Here is a 20,802-nt window from a genome sequence, read left to right as displayed (position 1 = left end):
TTGTTAACTTAATGATTATTTACAACAAAATATACACAGCTCTTTAAAAATAGTTATCATTCATCGTGTAGTTAGAAATAGTATACAAGATCTATCATTTAACTCTTTTAAATATTTGCTTAGTCTTAAATCTGTATCTTTATTCGATCAACCAAAAGTAAATCATAAAAGATATACAAAAAGAGACAAACACATGAAAAGAAAATAAGTAGGAATATTTAAAACATCTACAATAAAATCAATAAAAGAATAACACTGTGTTGTTCAGTTAAGCTTGCAACCCCTAACAAGCGCTATACGAGATTAAGTGCATTAATTCAAAACTGACATCATAACAAAGAACCAAGAATTCATAATACATGTGGCTCTCTGTACAGTAAACATTTTAAACAACATACTCCTTCTTTGAGCCAAAGTGCACTTAAATTAACTAGCAACTAAGTAACATGTATCTCGGTCATATAGTTGTAATCAAAAAAATAGAGCAGCCTTACACTTTGAAAATGTAGGTCTGTGCTACAATGGTAATAAAAACCTCCTTGTGAACGGCAGGTAATATCAACAAAAAAAATAAATGCTGTAAAGTTTGGGTACAATACTTGTCGCATGGGCAAATACCAATGGTGGCTAATGATTATTAGCAGAGCGGAAAGCATATTAACCAATGAAAGGAACCTAACCTGAATCTAGCCAGTAAGGTTCTTTCATACACATTTTCCACGTATCATAAATAAAAGGGGCAATCGTTGGCACAGTCTGAAAGATGCAATAGTCCCTGACCGTGGGTTTAGCCGATTCCGTTAGTTCCCTAGAGGCCTGTCTATGCTTAACAAAGGTATCCTGGACCCAAAGTTTGTAATTTTTCATAATAGTCTTCGGGTGCTCAAAACAATGTGCACTACTAAGGGCTAGGAAATATTTTAGCCAAGGAATGGCCAGCCCACGCTCACAAGACAGGCAATCTCACATGACTGCCCAACTAAGGTCAGCTGCCTTATTTGATCATAATGAGCACAAGAGAACCAAAGGGGCAGCATTAATGGTGTCCTGCACCTACTCCATTCCTAACTTCTGATGCAAGCAGAAATGTGGTGACAGGGGAGCGACGCCCAGGAGCTGATGACAAAATCTATTCTTCTCTAACTGCATGACACCCACATCCTCGCTTCACCAAATACCCATTCCATAAGTTAAAATTGGCAGACATTTCTAACTGTATGTCTCCAAAATTGAGGCAATAGGTTTTTTTCCAATTGTCATGGCGAATGAAAAGGTAGTGCCTACAGCTCAAGTATAACGGTTATCCTATTGCTGATGCAGGGGGACCAGGTACACCTCTCGTCTAAGCCCATACCCAAATAAGAAAACAAGCTTACCCCATCTAATTTCTTGACTTCAGTATTTATAGAACAGTTTTAGTATTTCTGGGACCGCAGACCACTGTAAATATTTTCTTCAGGTTTGTCTCCAAATCCAGTCCTCTCATAAAATGAACATAACTGGATATTAAACTCTTAAGGCAACTGGCTGTCCTTGCCAGAAGAACCGCATCATGTGCATAGAAGAGCACAGGCATTGCCTTTTGCTCAACAGATACCAATGCTCTTTCCAGATCATTAGTATAGAGCAAAAAGGGAATGGGAGCAAGGACGCATCCTTGATGTACCCCACGCTTAACTCTAAAACGTTCTGTACATTCACCAGCATTACCAAATCTTACCGATGCGGTGATATCATAATGTAGGAATCTCAGGAATGAAACCAAATATTCATCGACACCCATACTCTCTAAAATGGACCACAACTTGGATCTACATACACAATCAAAAGCGCTCCACGATTCCATAAACGTCAGATGTGTAGATGCACCCTTTGCATGTTTATATTTTGCCACATTAAGATGGCGGTTGTAGCACTGTTCAATCGTCCCAAGCCCCTTTCTAAACCCATACCCGTTTGGGATAGAATGTTATTTTAATTTACCCAGACAAGAAGGCAATCAAAGACTACTCTCCCAAACATTTTTGCTGTAGAGTCTAGGCAAGCTATCTGGCAGTAGCACTTTACATCAAGGACATTACCGTTTTAAAAAATTGGGATGATGCTTGAGGTGTACCACGATAGAGGTACACCCAAACAACAGCGATATTGCTGTTGGAGCAGAGCCTCTGCTCAGGGAAGACCCAGTCTGTTAGAGGGTCAAGGCAGGCAGGTCCTCCGGGTATTCCAAGGTTGCTGTCCGCAGGAGTCGCCGGGATTCAGCAGGAGCAGGTTCCAGGATCAACAGGCCGGTAGGGCTGGGGCCAAGTCAATTGGTGTTGTCCTGTTAGCAGCTGCACGGCGGGTCTTCTTCTTCTAAATCTTCTTTCTTGTTTTCTTATCCGGATCTGAGGAAGGAAGGTTCAGGGTGCCCCTAAATACTAATTTTAGGGGCCTTACAGGTATGGGAAGGGCAGGAACCAATAGGTCCCTGTCCTGGGGTGGGTACACCCCCTAGCCTGCTCCTCTCCTGTGGGAGGGGGCAGGAGCCTAGCTGTGATTGGGAAGGGCTACCCATCTTCAAGATGGCCGGAGCCCGGGGTCTTGCTTCACCTCGCCTCTCCCACCTGAGGGGTGGGGTTGGCACAGGCTGGCACACCACCCTTCCTGATGTATGATTTCCCGCCAGTCTTCCTGCCAGAGTGGGAGTTCGAACTGGTGGGGGCAAGCTGCTGAGTACAGCAAGTGGCCTGGAGAAGCTCACAAAGGCGGCAGGTCTTTGAAGCTTCCCCCTGCCCATCCTGGCGAGGAGACCTAGCAGCCCGCTCAGGATGTGCATTGTTGCAGGCCCAGGAGAGCATGGGCTCTCCACCCAGGGGTCCAGCAACATGTCTGCTGTGTGGCAGCCTCGGCAGCCACTCAGACCAGACGCAAATTGGAGATTAGGTTTTAGGGGGCATCTCTAAGATGCCCTCTGTGGTGCATTTTACATTAAATCCCACACTGGCATCAGTGTGGGTTTAATGTGCTGAGAAGTTTGATATCAAACGTGTCAGTCTTCAGTGTAGCCATTATAGTGCTGTGGAGTTCGTAATGATAACCTCCCAGCACCTGATTCTCTTAATGGCATCACTGCACTTGCAGTGCCCAGGAATGGCCCTGGGTACTGTAGGGGCACAGGGCTCATGCACTTGTGCCCACACCACTGGCATAGAGCACCCAGCTAGAGGGGTGGCTGATGTATGCCAGGGCAGTGGGTTTGTGGGCATGGCACACAGGGATGGGTGTCATGTCGACTTTCTGTTTAGTTCTGTACTTAGACACTCAGCCTCCAAAGGCAGTGTGTGGGTCTCGGGGTACAGGGCCTCCAAGGGTGGCACAGCAGGTGCTGCAGCCCTTAGGGGTCTTCTCTGGTCACCATGCCCTGGGTACCTAGGGTACCATTTACTAGGGCCTGACAGGTGGCCAGAGATGCCAACTGGGTTTAGTTTCAACACAGCTTTAGGGACGGAACACACGCCCTGGGGCACCTGGTTGGAAGGAGCCCAGGCCACACTCAGTCAAAGCACATCAGCAGTTCAGCAAAAAGTGGGGGCATACCAATGCAAGTAAGATGGCACTTTCTCACATAAGGGCACTAAATCATGGTTTCTTCTGTGTTCTCCCCATTTTGTGCAATCCCTGGATCTGTTCTTCTGTGCTCAGTCAGTTCTAGAAGGCAAGAGGGCGTTCTGTGCTATTGCGGCTGCTCTCCACTCTTGGCGTATTGTAGTTTTTCGCAGATCTTCAGCTCCCATGTGGCCCCTGTGAACTTTCCAGTAACCTATCCCCTCATTAGCGCCCACTTCAGCCTTCCTAGGATGTCAGCAGCTCGTGTTCAGCGTTGTCGCTTCTTAGGAATGCCTGTCAGTGGGGGGAGACTCAACAGGGTGCCACGTGCTGTAAAGACACAGGTTAACCCAATAAGTCGCTGGGACCTGGGTGAATAGTTGATACAAACAAAGTGGTCCCAGATACTGAAGTGAATGAACCTTGACTAAGTAGCTTAAATGAATTCAAAAAGAAATTTATAACAGCATTGTTTTTATTCACAACGTGTATCGTAAAAAATAATTCTTAAAATACATCCATAAAATAATCACATTTAATGCCCCTAAAAGATTGGATCGGGAAGGGTAGTGTTGGGATAGTGAGGGTACTGAGTGTGTAATTGAACAATGGTCACTATGACCTGGATAAGCCATGGATCGGCCGACTGATTCGTATGAACAGAACCCCCTTGGAAGCCCGTGATTTTCTCCGAGCAGATTCCGTTGATGAGTGTGTGACTATTTCACCACGATACCTTTGCAACCTTCCTTTTCCCTCTGACGGCGTCCACGGACCATTGTGGATAGACCGAACCCCTGGGATCACCCTTGATACTCTCCCCCAAAAGATTTGTAATTCATGGGTGTAGCATCATCACCATGAGATTCCAGATCTTACTTTAAGAAACCGGACGTCTTCGATGGTTGCTATTACCCTAAATCCTGATTCCACCTTTAATATATAGCGCTTCGAACGTGACAGAATAATTCCTACCACACCCTTGAAGAGAGATATCACACAAAATAACTTCGCCCCCCCCCATGTCCTACTGCTCTATAATTAATTCAGGATCCTGATTCATGCGACGGATTCCTGCGCTACCTCTGATTATGTTTCCCAAGACCAGATGGATTAGTTACTTACCTGTAATCCTAGTTCTCTTCCAGGGGTATCCTCATCAAAGTCATAAGCATTAGAATATTCCCGCCCATGCGCGGGACCCCGGAAACACTATATTATATGTGCCCCACATATATATATATACATATATATATATATATAAATAATATATATATAAAAACAAGCAATAGCAGCCAAATCACATTAGAGCTGAAATATGCTGTGAAGAATTTCCACCATACATGTATAATAAGCATTAGAAACATGAGAAACAACACCAAAGATTGTTTAGAAACTGTTTTAATGCTCATAAAGCAGTAGAAATTCTCATAACTCACTGGAAGCATAGGAAGCTCCCAGGCTGCATTGCAAACACACAGTCTAAAAAGACTGAAAAGCTAACCTGTAGCTGCATAGCAATAAACTGACACCGTGCCTTTAAGGCACTCATGACCCCCTGTATCCCATCATGCCCCAGGGGTGACAGTTAGGTCAGTTGTTCTTTTCGGAGACTGAAAAACAAACCCAATAACAAATAGGTTAACAATATCTCCTTATTAAAGAGTATCCTTTGCCCGGGGAGGCGGGTGGGTTGCTTATGACTTTGATGAGGATACCCCTGGAAGAGAACTAGGATTACAGGTAAGTAACTAATCCTTCTCTTCCAGGGGATCCTCATCAATAGTCATAAGCATTAGAATAGAGTAGCGAGCCTCTCCTCATCCCTGCGGGCAAAGGAATGATAAGACAGTAATCTCATCAATAAGTCTGAGTAGACTATAGACTACCCAAACAGATTCCTCAAGGAGGCTTGCCCTACTTGAGTATCGGCCCTGGAATCAGATTCGAGGCAGTAATGCCTCGTAAAGGTATGAACTGATTTCCAGGTTGCAGCCTTGCATATTTCCGACATTGGAATGTCATGCAAGAAAGCTACTGTAGCGGCCTTCCCTCTAGTGGAATGCGCTTTTGGAGACATCAACAAAGGTTTGCCTGCTAGTTGATAGGCCAACTTAATGCAAGAGACAATCCATCTGGAGATGGACCTCTTGGCAGCTGAAAAACCTGTTCTCATCGAGCCATAGTTCACAAACAGCTGGTCCGTTTTCCTAATCCCTTTAGTCTTTTCCAAATAAAACTTAAGCGCTCTCTTAAGATCTAAGGAGTGAAGTGACCGCTCGGCTGGGGTCGTAGGATTTGGGAAAAAAGAAGGGGAGGGAAATAGACTGATTTATATGAAAATCAGAAATGACCTTAGGCAAGAAAGATGGGTGAGCCCTTAGGACTACTCTGTTGTGGTGGAAAATAGTATAAGGTTCCTTCGCACAGAGCGCTTGAATCTCACTTACTCTGCGCGCAGAGGTAATCGCCACCAAAAAAGCTGCCTTCCAAGAGAGATGTTGTAAGGAAGCTTTGTGGATGGGCTCGAAAGGAGGTGACATTAACCTGGATAGAACTAGGTTTAATTCCCAAGGAGGGGAAGGATTTCGTACAGGGGGATACACTTTCTTCAACCCCTGGAGGAAGTCCTTAACCACTGGAACCTGAAAGAAAGACATCTGATCAGGTGATTTTCTGTATGCTACAATAGCTGACAAATGCACTCTAATTGAATTGTACTTTAAACCAGCAGTTGCGAGGGAAAGGAGGTATGGTAAGATGACGTCCTCCTGACCCTTAGTCGGATCCAAGTGATGATCTCTACACCACAAGTAAAACCTTTTCCACTTGAATGCATAGGACGCTCTTGTGGAAGGTCTCTTAGCCTCCTTTAAAATGTTCATGCATTCGGGAGGCAAGTTCAAATGTCCATATTGCAGGACCTCAGGAGCCATGCTGTTAGGTTCAATGATGGGAGGTTGGGATGCATTATCCTCCCGTTCATCTTGCTCAACAGGTCCGGCCTGCAAGGGAGCCGTTTGTGTGGACACACAGACAGATGTAGAAGGTCCGGATACCACCACTGCCGAGGCCAATCCGGAACAATCAGGTTCATTTCCATGTTCGATCGGAGGAGCTTGGACACTACTCTCGGAATCAGCGCTAGGGGAGGAAACGCGTATGCGAACATCCCTGCCCAATCCAACAGTAGAGCGTTCCCCTGCGTTCCTGGCCGGTGGAACCTGGACGCGAAGGCGTGGCATTTGGTGTTTTCGTCGTCTGCAAACAAGTCTATGGATGGACGACCCCAGCAACGAAAAAGCTCTTCTACTACTTCTTCGTTTAGCACCCAGTCTGGCTGATCTTCGAAGTGGCTGCGGAGTGCATCTGCTTTGATGTTTAACTCGCCTGGAAGGTGCACTGCCACTACTGCGAGACCTCGAGAGAGAAGCCAATGCCAGATTGCCTGAGCCTCTCGAGATAGTGGGCGAGATCTTGTGCCTCCTTGTTTGTTCAGATAGAACATGGTGGTCGTATTGTCCGTCTGAATTAGGACTGAGTTGGATTTTATCGCTGGTAGGAAAGCTTTGAGAGCCAGAAATACCGCACTGAGTTCCAGCATGTTTATGTGGTATGTCTGCTCCTGCGCAGACCACTGGCCTTGAATCTGAAGAGGACCCATGTGTGTTCCCCAGCCTTGCAGGGAGGCATCCGTCACTATGGACTGGGAAGGAACGGATTGGTGAAACGACACCCCCACCATCACATTCTTTCTCCAAGTCCACCATCTGATGGCCTCTTTCGTCGCCTGGAAAAGAGTGATTCGATCTTCCCAGCGTCCTGTCGCTTGGTCCCACTGATCCTCCAGAGCCTGTTGTAGAGGACGCATTCTCAGCCTGGCGTTTGGGATGAGAAAAATGCAGGACGCCATGGATCTCAGTAGAGATGCTACTTGTCGGGCTATTGGAAGCCGAGACTCTAGCAGAATCCCACATTTCTGACTCATGGAAAAAAGTCTCTCCTCCGAAGGAAACGCTTTTCCCAAGCTTGTGTCCAGAACGGAGCCTAGGTAGTGGATGGACTGTGTAGGCCGCTGGACTGACTTCTCCAGGTTCACATGGAGGCCGAGTCTGTGTAGCTGGTGTAGGCACAGTTGCAGATCGTGCGTTACTTGTACCGGAGATGGACCTTTTAGGAGCCAGTCGTCCAGGTATGGGTAAATGAAGAGACCCTTCTTGTGCAGAAAAGCCGCCACCACTGCCATGCATTTGGTGAAGACTCGTGGTGCGGACTTGAGACCGAAGGGTAACACCTTGTACTGGTAGTGTTTGTTCCCTACAACAAACCTTAGGTACTTGCGATGTTGTTGCGCAATCTGGATGTGAAAGTACGCATCTTGCAGATCCACCGAACACATCCAATCTCCGGCTTGAAGATGTGGACATATTTGGTGAAGCGCTAACATGCGGAACTTTTCTTTGACGATGACTTTGTTTAATAGTCGTAGGTCGAGTATTGGTCTGAACTTGTCCTCCTGATCTTTTTTGGGGACAAGGAAATATCTGGCTTTTCCTCTTAGAGCGGGAGGAACCTCTTCTATCGCTCTTTTTTGCAGCAGGATTTTCACCTCTCGTCGGAGCAAGCTTAGCTGGGGAGGGCAAGAGCTCTTTGGAGGGATGCTCTTTGGAAGAGCACGGAATCCATTGCGCAGTATATTCAGCACCCACTGATCTTTTGTGATGCTGACCCACTCTGCCAGGTGTTGTGAAGCACTTCCTCCCACTGGAGTGGGCAACGGCGCCAGAGGAAGCCTCTGTTCAGGCCTTTCCTCCTCTTGTGGTGTTGGAGGACTGTTGGTGACCTCCTCTAGCTCTGCTGGGCTTGCCTCGAAACTGGGGTTTCCCTTGAGTTTTGTTTTGGGACCACTGAGGGGTTTGAACCCTCTGTTGAGCCCCTCTCCCCCTGTTGGTCTTGAAGCGGCGCTTGAATTCTTTTTTCTTCTCCAAGCCCACCGCCTTCACCGTATCCAGCTCAGTCTTCATTCGGGTCATCTCTTCGTCCGCATGTTCTCCGAAGAGAGCGGAACCCGAAAAGGGAAGATTTAGAATCTGATGCTGAGCATCCGGTTTCAGACCTGTAAGGCGCAACCAGGCCGATCTTCTGCCACAAACTCCATGGGAATAGGAATGAGCCGAAAGCACCGCCCCATCCGCAGCCGTGCTTATCATCTGATTCGCCACCAGACACCCCTCTGTAACAGTTTCTTCAAAGTCCTGCTGGTCCTCTTTTGGCAGCTTGGCTTTGAATCTTTCCATCGAGTCCCATAAGGCTCTGTCATATCGACCCAGAAGCGCAGCTGCACTAGCGACCTTAAGAGTGGAAGCAGCTGAGTTGCAAACCTTTCGACCCCAGGAGTCTTGTGTTTTGCTGTCCTTATCTGGCGGGACTGAAGAGGAACCAGCAACCGCATGTGTCTTCCTCGCCGCTGCCACAATCACAGAGTCTGCTGGAGGGTCAGATTTTACAAACACCGGGTCAGAAGCCGCCGGTTTGTACTTCTTCTGAATGCGGGCTGGTGTTAGGAAAACCTCCTTGACAGGATCCATAATCCCCGGAACCAAAGGCAGCAGAGGTCTGGAGATGGCCTTCTTGTGTAAAGTTTCAAAAATGACTGTCGTTGTTACTTGAGGGACAGACATCTCGATGTTCAGTTTAAGCGCTCCTCTTTGTAGCACATCCAGATACGTGCCAATGTCATCCACTGGGGAGGACCTGGACGCAGGACTGTCCGTCAGCGTCGGGGAGTAGTCCCTCTTGGACGATCTGGTAGAAGAGGTAGAAGAAGTAGACGGAGTACGTCGACTTCTACGGTGAGCACTGAGTCTTCGCTCCCGTGACCTTCTTGAACGCTCCTCCCGTCTAGGGGAGCGAGGTCTGGTCCGATCTTCTGCCTTTCTAGGAGATCGGGATCTTCCGGGAGATCTGGCTGGTGATCTCACGGGCGATCTGCCCCTAGGAGAGCGAGACCTTATCCGATCTTCCCTTCGAGGTTCCCTTCTAGGAGATCGGGCTCTTTTGGGAGATTTGGCGGGTGGTCTCACAGGGGATTTGCGCCTGGGAGGGCTACGCCTGTCCATCTCCTCCACTAGATCCTGAAGCGGAGACCTGTGGTATGGGCTGGCATATTCCTGCATACGGTTGGTAGCCCCAGCATCTCGCCAATGGTCCAAAGATTTGTACCATCTAGGTGACAGCCTGATTCGCTCGGCCGACGGATCTGGTCGACGCTCAGGAGATCTGTGTACAGGGCTTCTGGACCTCGAAGGTTCAGTTGAGGAGCCAGAGGACCTAGAAGATGAATGATGAGAAGCAGATTCTGTCACCATGATTGCATCTGAATGCCTCGACGTCGAGCGGTCTTTTCTCGCCGTCGAACGTCTTCGAGGAGTCGGAGGATCAAACAATCTCGACCTCGAATGTCCATGAGAGGATCTGTAGTCTCTCGACGTCGATCGGCGATGACCGGCCGTCGACGGAGCGCTCTGCCTCGACGTCGAACGACGATGTCCTGTCGTCAACGGATGCTTCTCTTTCGACGTCGAACGACGATGTCCAGTCGTCGACGGAGCTCTCTGCCTCGACGTCGAACGGCGATGGTCGGCCGTCGACGGAGATCTCTGTCTCGACGTCGAGTGCCTGTGCGACAACGGCGGAGGGGTATTGGGCACCCTCGACGCCGAGCGCCGACGCTGCACTGACGGAGACTGCGTCCTCGACGCCGATCGACGAGCTACTGTCAACGGCGGAGGGGTCTTGGTCCTCGACGCCGAGCGTCGCTTCTTGGACGACGGCGGAGGTGTCACACTTCTCGACGCCGGTCGTTGCCTGGTTGACCACGGTGAAGTGACCTCCCTCGACGCCGGTCGTCGCCTGGTTGACGACGGCGGAGGGGTAATGGATCTCGAAACCGACCGTCGCCCGGTTGACGGCGGCGGAGTAGCCTTCCTCGACGCCGATCGTCGCCCGGTTGACGTCGGCGGAGGGGATTTCGACGACGGAGCTGGATCTTTCGACGTCATCGACGTACCTGGCTTTCTCCTCGACGGCGAGACCGCCGTCGACGGTAGTTTTGAAGGGGAAAACTCCACCTGTGGTTCTTCTCTCAGCGCCAAGCCCGACGCTGAAGTTGAAGGGTATGAAGACTTCTTTCTTGAAGATGTATGAGTCTTCTTGGAGCCCTTCTTCACTGGTGATCTTCCTCTTGAAGCCCTGTGAGCCAGGCCATAAATTCGAATCCTCTCTCTGTCTTTGAGAGTTGCTCACAATGTGGACAGGTGCCTGGATCATGATCTTCAGGCAGACATAGGATACAGACGTCGTGGTTGTCTGATTTTGCCTTCTTGTTGCCACAAGAAGGACATTTATCAAAGAGTGAAGGCATTCTCAGAAGAAAATGTTCACTAAACTGACTGAAAACAGCAGTATCTTACTTGACTAGATGTTAAATGTAGAAGTAAGAGTAAAAGTTGTCAAAAATGAAGTATTTTTCTGTCAAAAAACAGAAAAATAGTGGAGCTGTGTAACCAGGGTCCTTCACTGAAGGAGCCGGAAAGAACAACTGACCTAACTGTCACCCCTGGGGCATGATGGGATACAGGGGGTCATGAGTGCCTTAAAGGCACGGTGTCAGTTTATTGCTATGCAGCTACAGGTTAGCTTTTCAGTCTTTTTAGACTGTGTGTTTGCAATGCAGCCTGGGAGCTTCCTATGCTTCCATTGAGTTATGAGAATTTCTACTGCTTTATGAGCATTAAAACAGTTTCTAAACAATCTTTGGTGTTGTTTCTCATGTTTCTAATGCTTATTATACATGTATGGTGAAAATTCTTCACAGCATATTTCAGCTCTAATGTGATTTGGCTGCTATTGCTTGTTTTTATATATATATTATTTATATATATATATATGTATATATATATGTGGGGCACATATAATATAGTGTTTCCGGGGTCCCGCGCATGGGCGGGAATATTCTAATGCTTATGACTATTGATGAAGATCCCCTGGAAGAGAACCACTGCCCCTTCGTGTGCCCTTGTCCTGATGAATACCCTCTAGCAAGGTTTCACCTCAGCCTGCACTATTTTGGGTCGAAACGTCGACACTTCTCCTTTAACCTCAGCCTCTTCCATGAATTATTATTTGCTGATTTTGTTTTCTGGAGGTATGAGTTTTTTCTAATTTATCAATGAATTGTACTTTTTATTTTGCTAATTAATTATTATTTCTGGCTTATCCAGGTCATAGTGACCATTGTTCAATTACCCATTCAGTACCCTCACTATCCCAGCACTACCCTTCCCTATCCAATCTTTTAGGGGCATTAAATGTGATTATTTTATGGATGTATTTTAAGAATAATTTTTTACGATACACGTTGTGAATAAAAACAATGCTGTTATTAATTTCTTTTTGAATTAATTTAAGCTACTTAGTCAAGGTTCATTCGCTTCAGTATCTGGGACCACTTTGTTTGTATCAACAGGGTGCCACAGCATGCCCCTCCTTCGGTCTGCTCAAAGTGCGTATTCTTCTTATTGGTGGATTGCAGGTCGATCCATTCCCCAAGCCGTGTCTCGCCTCCTGAGCTGCTACTGCTCAAAACCTTAGCAGAACCGCAAGAAATCATAGCAACCGCCAGGATGTTGTGCTGCTGCGTACGGCTGCTCACAAGGGTAGTCTTCAGGCCCTCTTCTGTCTAACAGCGTCTCTGCAATATGTTGTTATCGCTTTCAGCTGATGAGGAGCTCCCCCTTAGTCCTCATGCAGCGTATCCCTACTGGGCCTGAGTTAATTCTTTCAGCCTGCAGCGCTTCCCTGGGTTTCACTTTTGCACAGACTTCACCTTGCTGTCTGCTCAACTGCGATGTTGACTCTCCAATATAAGTGGGGGCTGCATCTTGTTGGAGCAGGGCACCCTAGTCTCTTAATGTATCCAGTGCCCAGCAAAATATTGGGGTGCCTCCACCTACCAGGGCCTGCCGTCCGATCAATGGGCTACCGCAGTGGTGCTGCATATATTGCGCCGCGTGACAGCTGCCTCCTTTCTAGGGTTGGGTGCACGTCTGTTGAATCCCGGGTTTGGATCTGTCCCCTGGGTGCGCTTCCGCCATCCTCTCTCTCGGGAGATTCCCTTGGTTCTGTATACTGAGGCGACTTGCTACTGTTTTTCAGCCCCAAATGCATGCTGGGTGCTGCTGTGTTCCCACAGCCTGCCGTCGAGGCCTGTGCCAGCTCATTCAGCCTGCGGCCGCTGTGCGTGCCTTACTGGTGGAGCCCTGGTCCAGGGACTGGGGGCTGTTCTCTGATGGCTTTGGTGCCTTGCGCTCCAAGGGTCCCTTCACTCTATAGTGCTAAGCAGGCCCCTGTAAGCCGCAGCGATCTTCTCCCACAGCCGCCGTACCCTGTCTGGTGGGCTGTCCCTGCAGAGCCAGGCCTTCTTCTGCGTGGGCGTCCACCAGGGTCTTTCACACAGGGGCCTGCCCGCCAGTAACTATAGCGCTCAGGGGGTCCCACCGGGGCAGTTCAGGCACTCCACTTATGTAATTCGGCACTCCGACCACCCGCAGGCACTTACTGCGACCCAGACTCCGTCATGAAGTGAGGTGCACCTCTCCGCTGGGTCCCGTCTACTCACCAGCGCCCCAAGGCAATTACTCAGTTCTCTTTATGGCGCGAGCACCATTTTAGTTCTTCTCCTACAGTAACATGTGCGCGCCGCAGAGGTGTCTCCGTATGCGCCGCCGGTCCCCCTGGCCTTCCTTGTTGTGGCCAGGGACCCTGTGAAATGGGCTGTGGTTCACTGCCGGGCTCCTGCTTACTTTCAGCGGTCTGTGATAGTTGCACATTGCAGTTCACAGCTCTGGTGCCATCTTGTTGCTGCCGCCGCTGAGCTTCCCGATTCTCATTGCCGAGGTAAAGCAGCATTCCAGGGCGATATATGGGCTCACCTCTGCTCGCTTGCAGACTCTAGGGCTCTCGAGTCTGTAAATCGGTGCCCCCAGCTGCGTCTGGTGTACAGGATAATTGATTATGGGGGAAGCGGCCGTTCCAATCGACTGCAAGTCATGCACATGCTTGAAGTGCAATGATATCAGTGGTTTTGTTCATCTGGGTTGAGAACAAATTAAAAAAAAATTCTGTACCTTTAATAACGTTTGTTTTGATGGGTACTACACTCTGCAGATTATTTACTACGCTAGTGTTTGCAACGGATATATGTTCCTTTCCCGCATTCATTTTCCCCGCAGGGAATCACAACGAGGTGGTCTCAACGACCGCGTCGTGATTCTGCATTACTTTACTCTGCAAGTCGGAACAACGACTTGCGGAGGGGGGGTGCTGGAAGTTGCAATAGTATAATTTACTATTCCAACTCCAGTCAGTGCGGACACTAGGGAAGGTGTTGGATTTTAAATCCAACACCCCCCCTCCGCAAGTCGTTGTTCCGACTTGCGGAGTAATGGTATGTGGAATCCCAACGCGGTCGTTGTAACGACCACGTTGTGATGCCCTGCGGGGAAAATGATTCGTTGTAAACGCTGTTTACCGGTTGAAACCCCAGAAATGATTCAATAATCAGTGACAGGCTCTAGAGGCCACCATCAATTTCTGAAGAAATGCCTTCACACAATGCGAAAAAGACCTGGAGCTACTGTAGTACATAAACCATGGCCCTTTCCACTTCTCTTTAATTTACCAGAATGGTTCCCCCCGGTGAGTATCAAAAGATGTGAGAACTCTGAAGGTAGGTGAATTCGCAGTGAAGAGCCCACAGATGGAATATCATATACATCAACATCACCATACCTGAGCAACTTTTCCTTCATGTGGATAGTATTCAGTCTGTAAATTTGTATTTAAAATATTCTCCTGTACTACCTAATCATTTGGAATGTGTTAACAAAAATAAGGTAATAGTGTTTAACAAATTTATAGCGAGCAGACTATGTGGTCATCCAGCAAAATTCCCTTCACATTCTCCCATTGTACGAAAGCATCAGTGACCACTCTGTCTCTGGCAGCATATGCAATAATTCCTTCATGTGGAATCCTCTTGATTGCATCATAACACTTTCACATTTATGACAAATTCCATGTTGAAAAAGTCTGTTTCATAGAAGTCACTTTTGGAGCATACTTTTGCTAACAAAAATGGTTTGCGCATTGTGATCTTTTCAGACCTAGAAATGTAATGACTGCTCCCCTTTTGAATCAATTTTGTGCATCCCTGCTCTATGTTAGATGAATGCAGAAAGGGAAAGAAGGCCAGAAGTTCAATAAATTGTTGTAAGTGAAATTTATTGCCAGGTTACAAAGAAAATATTAATTTACTTGTAGACACCTTATCCTTTGAAAGCAGTGTATATCAAGTCTGCCAGAAATGCTTGTGACTCACCTTCCTGGCTGATGTTACAGACACCAGGAAAAAAGAATGTTGTGAGGTAACTTGCATCTAAACTGTACAAAGGCTCCAATGGTGAGGGCATCAAACCAGCCAACACCAATGTGAAGTCCCTGGGCACATTAATATAAGGCACAGGAGGACATCTGTCAACTAAATCGTTTTTAGAAACAAAAAAACGAAATATCAAATAAAGAAGATACATGTTTCCTAAAAATAAAATAAAAAAATTAGATGAGACCCGCAGATCTTTGACATACTGTAAAGAAAAATACAGTAATTCAAATAAGGAAGGTCCTTGAGCTCTGATGTTACCACCTACAGAACCGGGACCAGCTGTACTTATGTCTTGGGATCTTTTGTCTTGCAGGCAAAATGCCTGCATAAGGAGAAATTAAGCCCAGAAAACCTCAAATGTTTATGCCCCGTGCATGCAAATAAAGCCTTCTAAAATGCAAGTACAAGAGTAAAGAAATCAGGAACAATTCATTTCAGGTTGATTTTGGTGTTCGTGTTTTCACTCCCTCCTTCACAAGTGAGAATGTCTGGGGGGAAAAGCTGCTCCAAAGTATATTGATACTTTAAAGATATTGTAAATGGATGCAGTGCAAACATCCCTTTCCTATGCACTGGTCTCTCGCTACATATGCTTCACCAACTGTTCCAAGCAAACGTTCATGTTTTGTCCATCATCACTGGCGGAAGCACATTAAAGGTTTAGCATGGAAATAGTTGGGAGAGTGCTATGAAAAAGGTTTTACAGCAATTGTGATTCTTTCTTACTCTACATCTTTGCAGGAAGATGCACCCATTGAATAATGCTTAAAACAGGCATAAACACTAGCAAGTTTGTTGCAATTAGTAAATAAATACCTTTGGAAAGCCACTTATGTGATATTGGCTGTGGGAGGATAACCATAAAGTGTCTGGAGGTAGCCGAACTCTTCTTGTGTCCTAAACTTCCAGTATACACAAGAATGTCCACATGCCAATAGAAGTCTTTACTATTGCATGTTGAAGCCCACCACAAGTGATATGAGTATAATTAGACTTGCAAATGTAGTCTTTCTTTCCAAGTAAAACTTAAAAGACACAGAAAAATCCAAGTTATATTCAGTGTTCTCATCCAAGAAACAAGACTGTTTGGTTGAAAAACCAGAAGGGAGATTTTCTGATGAAGATTAAATTTGATCAAGACCTTAAATTGAGGATTGTTTTCTGCAACACGTTGTCTTTATGGAAAGCTAAATATTGAATATGTGAAGAGAAAGCTTGAGCTCTCGAGACGTTCTAAGTAATAGCAACTTCATAGCTATTTTGTATGTCAAAACATCAATGTCAAAAGATGGATCAACCTAAATTAATTGAAGAGGCAAAGGTCAACATTTAGCTCCCTCTGGGAAACAAGATGACCAATTGGAAAAAGTTAACTTTATAAGACCATCATATTGCCTCCATAATGCCTCATTTAAAAAAAAAATGAAAGGCACCATGCAAGTCTAAACATACATTATGAGAATGAGCACTAGTAATAGGGGAGAGGATGTGGCCTAATAGCTAGATCAGTTGACCTCGAAGCCAAGGAACCAGGTTCAAGTCTCGGAAGGGACACTCAACATCCTGTGATTCTGGGCAAACCACTTCTTCCCCTGTGGCTAACAAAAATGAATGTGTCCGGCTGTAACATAAATGTTGCTAATGTAAAGCTCCAATACCTTCGGGTCTAGTTCGCGCTACATACAACAACAAAAAAAAAACATGACCTATGATATCTGCATTACAGGTCTGGCTTCGCCTGCAACTACCATGCATGAAAAGGACATGTTTTAAAAGTGCAAAGGTTAACACAAAGGGCAAAGAAGCCAAACTTACAACAAAGTCTGCTTTTTTAAGAATGATTCCACTGTCTCCCCTCTTGATGCCTTCAGTTGCTTCTGCTTTCTTCCAGACTTCTAGACGAAACCTTTCCATTACCTTAATTTCTTCTCGCAGCTCTGCATTCTCTATTGTTAAAGTCTCTATCTGGTTTCTTAGGCGACCATGTGTAGTTGACCACTTTGATTCTCTTCGCCTCAACTCCTCCTGTAAGTCTGCTAACTGTTGTTTTAAAGCCTAAGAAAAAAAAACAATAGTGGTGAGTGTCCAGACTATTACACCAAAGAGACACTAGAAAATTGCCTGTATTGCCCATATGAAAAAGTTACTTACCTGCGGTAACGCTTTTTCTGGTGGATACAGTATCTGCCTGTGGATTCCTCACCTTGTGATTCCTCACCTTGTGAATATCCCCCTGCGCAGCAGCCAATCGGAAACTTTTGTAGCTCTCCACGCCGACGAGGTCATGGACGACGTCACAGAGGGTTAGACTCCGCTCGCGACCCTGCTAACGTCACTGGATCGTTAATAGGGCCTCGTCGGCGTGATGCCGTCAGTTCCGCCCTTTTTTCCGGACCGACATAAATAGGCACAGTATACATAATACACAGTATTCAGAACAACACACAGTGTGAAAATCAATGCAATAAGCAAAAACAATTAAACACTTCCATTGAAAATTACAAATATACACTTATCAGGTATAGAAGAGTGGACAACTGGGGAGGTGGGTGGGTCAGTGAGGAATCCACAGGCAGATAATGTATCCACCAGAAAAAGCGTTACCCAAGGTAAGTAATTTGTTCTTCTGATGGATACATCTGACAGTGGATTCCTCACCTTGTGAATAGAAACCCACAGCATTCCCCACTCCCGGAGGAGGGTGTTCACTCTCCTATACCAGGAAATCCTGTAGGACCGAGCGCGCAAAGTGACCGTCCCTCCTCACTTCGGAATCTAAGCAGTAATGCTTCGCGAAAGTGTGGAGGGAGGCCAAAGTTGCCACTCTACAAATGTCTACAGGTACACCCCCAGACAAAGCAGATGTAGAAGACTTTGCTCTAGTAGAGTGAGCTCTTATACCCTCTGGAGGTTCCTTACCAGCCAGGGCGTAGCAGATCTTAATGCACAGGATAATCCATCTTGATAGTGTGCGCTTGTGCATCGCCCTTCCTTTCTTGCAGCCAGCAAATCCAACAAAGAGCTGGTCATCCACACGATAGTCCTTAGTCCTATCAAGATTAAAACTCACCGCCCTCTTAGGGTCCAGACGGTGAAGCCGCTCCTCCTCCTTGGAAGGGTGAGGAGGATAGAAGGTAGGAAGGGTAATGGACTGCCCCAAATGGAATGGAGTTACCACCTTAGGCAGAAAAGCAGCCCAGGTCCCGAGTACCATTCTTTCAGTATGAATGGTGAAGTATGGAGGCTTTGAACTAAGAGCTTGAAGCTCACTTACCCTCCTTGCTGAGGTAATTGATACAAGAAAAACAGTATTAAGAAGGTTCAAAAGGTGAACCCATCAAGTATGTTAAAACAAGATTTAAGTCCCATTGAGGCACAATAAATGGAGTAGGAGGGAATTTGTTGTTAAGACTGTAGGAGGGTGGATACCTGACTATGGTTGCCCCCAACTTTTTGCCTGGTGTTTTGCTGGTTTTCCGACTTAGTTGTCCTGGGACCCTGCTATTCAGGGCCCCAGCCTACTGCTCTCTCTGTAAAATGGATTCCATGTACCTTAGGTACATATCTAATTGGTACTGGGCCACCTTATCAGTCCCTGTACACAGGGCATAGGTGTACCCAGGGCGTACCAGGGGCTGCAGCATGTATTATGCCACCCCTGGCTGGCCATCTAAATCTGACACAACTGGCTGCACGACAGCTGGGGCAAGGTGGTGTAATCACCCTTTGCTTTAGATATAGTATACCTATATCTAACCCTAAAATGGACACATGTATTCCTATCAGTCACTCCTATGGCAGGCCTTAACAATCCTGAAGGCAGAGTGCTTGGAATCATGTGAGATGGTGCTCTGGCATGAGCTGAGCCCGTTTGCAGCTTGCGGAACCAAGTCCTAATAGCTGTAGGACTAACGCATACCATATACTCTTAAGTGCATTATAATCCTCGCGGTTATATGCCAACTCTGGTATCGCTTTATCCAAACATGTCGAGTAAGGTGTCATACGAATTGGAATACTAACCCCTCGCCAATTCTGGCGACGGGGTTAGCATTCCACCCTTCTAGAGGGACACGACATGTATGTAACTGTGAACCCCGGTTAAAGTTAACTCAAGCCTCAGCATCACAAAATGGATGCTGCCACCACAGACACAAGTCTGACCTCCTGCTGCTGGGAGTCCTTCCAGCGAGGAGAGCTTGGACAAAGGGTTTTCTGTCAGGGGCGGTGCTAGCACCATCCCAGACAGGGTTTTGTGTATCCTGGGTAGGCTGGGCTGAATAGGAAGGTGACTGCAAGTGGCACCCCGGTGCTCACTATGCATAGGTCGGCTAGAACCAGTCCAGGGGCACACCAGCGCCTGAGCTGGGGAAAGTCCGGCATGGGAGAGGGGTGTAACCACCCCCCTTCCTGGTCCCACCCATGGGCAGGACCTAGTCCCGTACCAGCCCCTTTCTTTAGTATAAAGGTGGGAGCGGGGACCCTTCCAAATTAGATCATCTTTGAATCCTGAAACTACTTTCTACGAAAGGAACTCAAGACTTCTTCTCAAGATTTCTCCCTTGTGACTAAGGAGTAGTCACCCTGCATCAGCGGGCACCAACTAAGTAACCTGCGGTTTGCTGCACGTCCTTCCTCCGGAACCAGACCGACCAGCACGACGAGACCCGGCTTCCCTGGCACCTCTGACCTCTACCTGCATCATCAGCCCAGCTGAGATTCGTGGGTGTGACGAGACCTCGAGGGACCGGCCATCTTCCGAACTGCACTACGCTTATCCAGCACGACCGCCGAGGGATCCTCGAGTGAGTGCTTTGGGGTTTGAGAAGCCCTAACCCTGAGCAGCTCCAGCACCGAAGTCCAGCCCCCCAGCATCCACGAGATCTGCGTGGGGCCCTTCTGCTCTTTGCTGCTCACCGCGTTGTCCGGCCACTTGCCTGCTGGCTTGTAGCCCTCTTGACGACGAACTACGACACTTCCATCGCTGGTCTGGTTACTCCAGACTGGCCCTCGCTCCCCTCCAACAGAAAAGCACCCCGGACCCTCCTGGTCCACTCCAGACGCCATTTTGAGTCCACCGCGTGGGCTTGCATTTGCCAAGAGTTGTTGCCCCAATCCTGGGTCCAGCATCGCCAACAGCAGATACCTTCGTGGGACAGCTCGCACCACCATCCTGGTCGCCGACAACGCCTCCTGGTCCGAGAGACTGCAGAGCCCAGCGTCGCCCACTCACCTGGCCGAGGTGACTTCATCCGGTGCCATCCTGGTGCCCATCTAATCACTGGCTAGTGATTCAGAACTTGGTACCCTCTGCTTACAGGTCGTCTCCATCACCGATCCAGGCTTGGATCACATCAACCATCTTCACTGGTCGCCTGCCAGCAACTACTTCTTTCAGGCTCCTGGTTTGTCAACGAAGAAACCCGACGACACTTGAACCCTATGCAGCCGCAGCCCTTGGGCTAGGTAACCTGAGCATTTCGGTGCTCCAGTATAGCTTAACTATCTAAGTGTCCAGATCCTTTTTCGTTTCAGCTCTATCTAGTAGGATTCGTCCAATAACACTAACTTTACGAAATCTAGCATCCATAGACTTTGTCCCACATCCCGCGTGAGAGTGCACACTCTGCACCCGATCTCCCTAGGCCTCCTGCTCGTAATCTGAAGGTTCAGTAGTCCAGTCCTAGCGATCCTAAAGCCTTTGAGACTAG

The 20,802-nt window shown here is 47.4% G+C and overlaps 1 protein-coding gene across 2 annotated transcripts in view; it reads right to left on the bottom strand.

Moving 5' to 3' along the window:
• The window catches only part of CPAP (centrosome assembly and centriole elongation protein), a 354,772-nt gene that overhangs the window by 143,404 nt on the left and 190,566 nt on the right, over positions 1 to 20,802 (bottom strand). For both annotated transcript variants that reach the window (XM_086935221.1, XM_086935222.1), the window contains one exon: positions 16,907 to 17,146. In XM_086935221.1, the coding sequence (XP_086791347.1) occupies positions 16,907 to 17,146 (240 nt within the window). The remainder of the gene's footprint in view (positions 1 to 16,906; positions 17,147 to 20,802) is intronic.

Source organism: Lissotriton vulgaris, chromosome 8, assembly GCF_964263255.1.
Source record: "Lissotriton vulgaris chromosome 8, aLisVul1.2, whole genome shotgun sequence".
Taxonomy (NCBI): domain Eukaryota; kingdom Metazoa; phylum Chordata; class Amphibia; order Caudata; family Salamandridae; genus Lissotriton; species Lissotriton vulgaris.
This window is presented reverse-complemented; position numbering and strand designations above follow the sequence as displayed.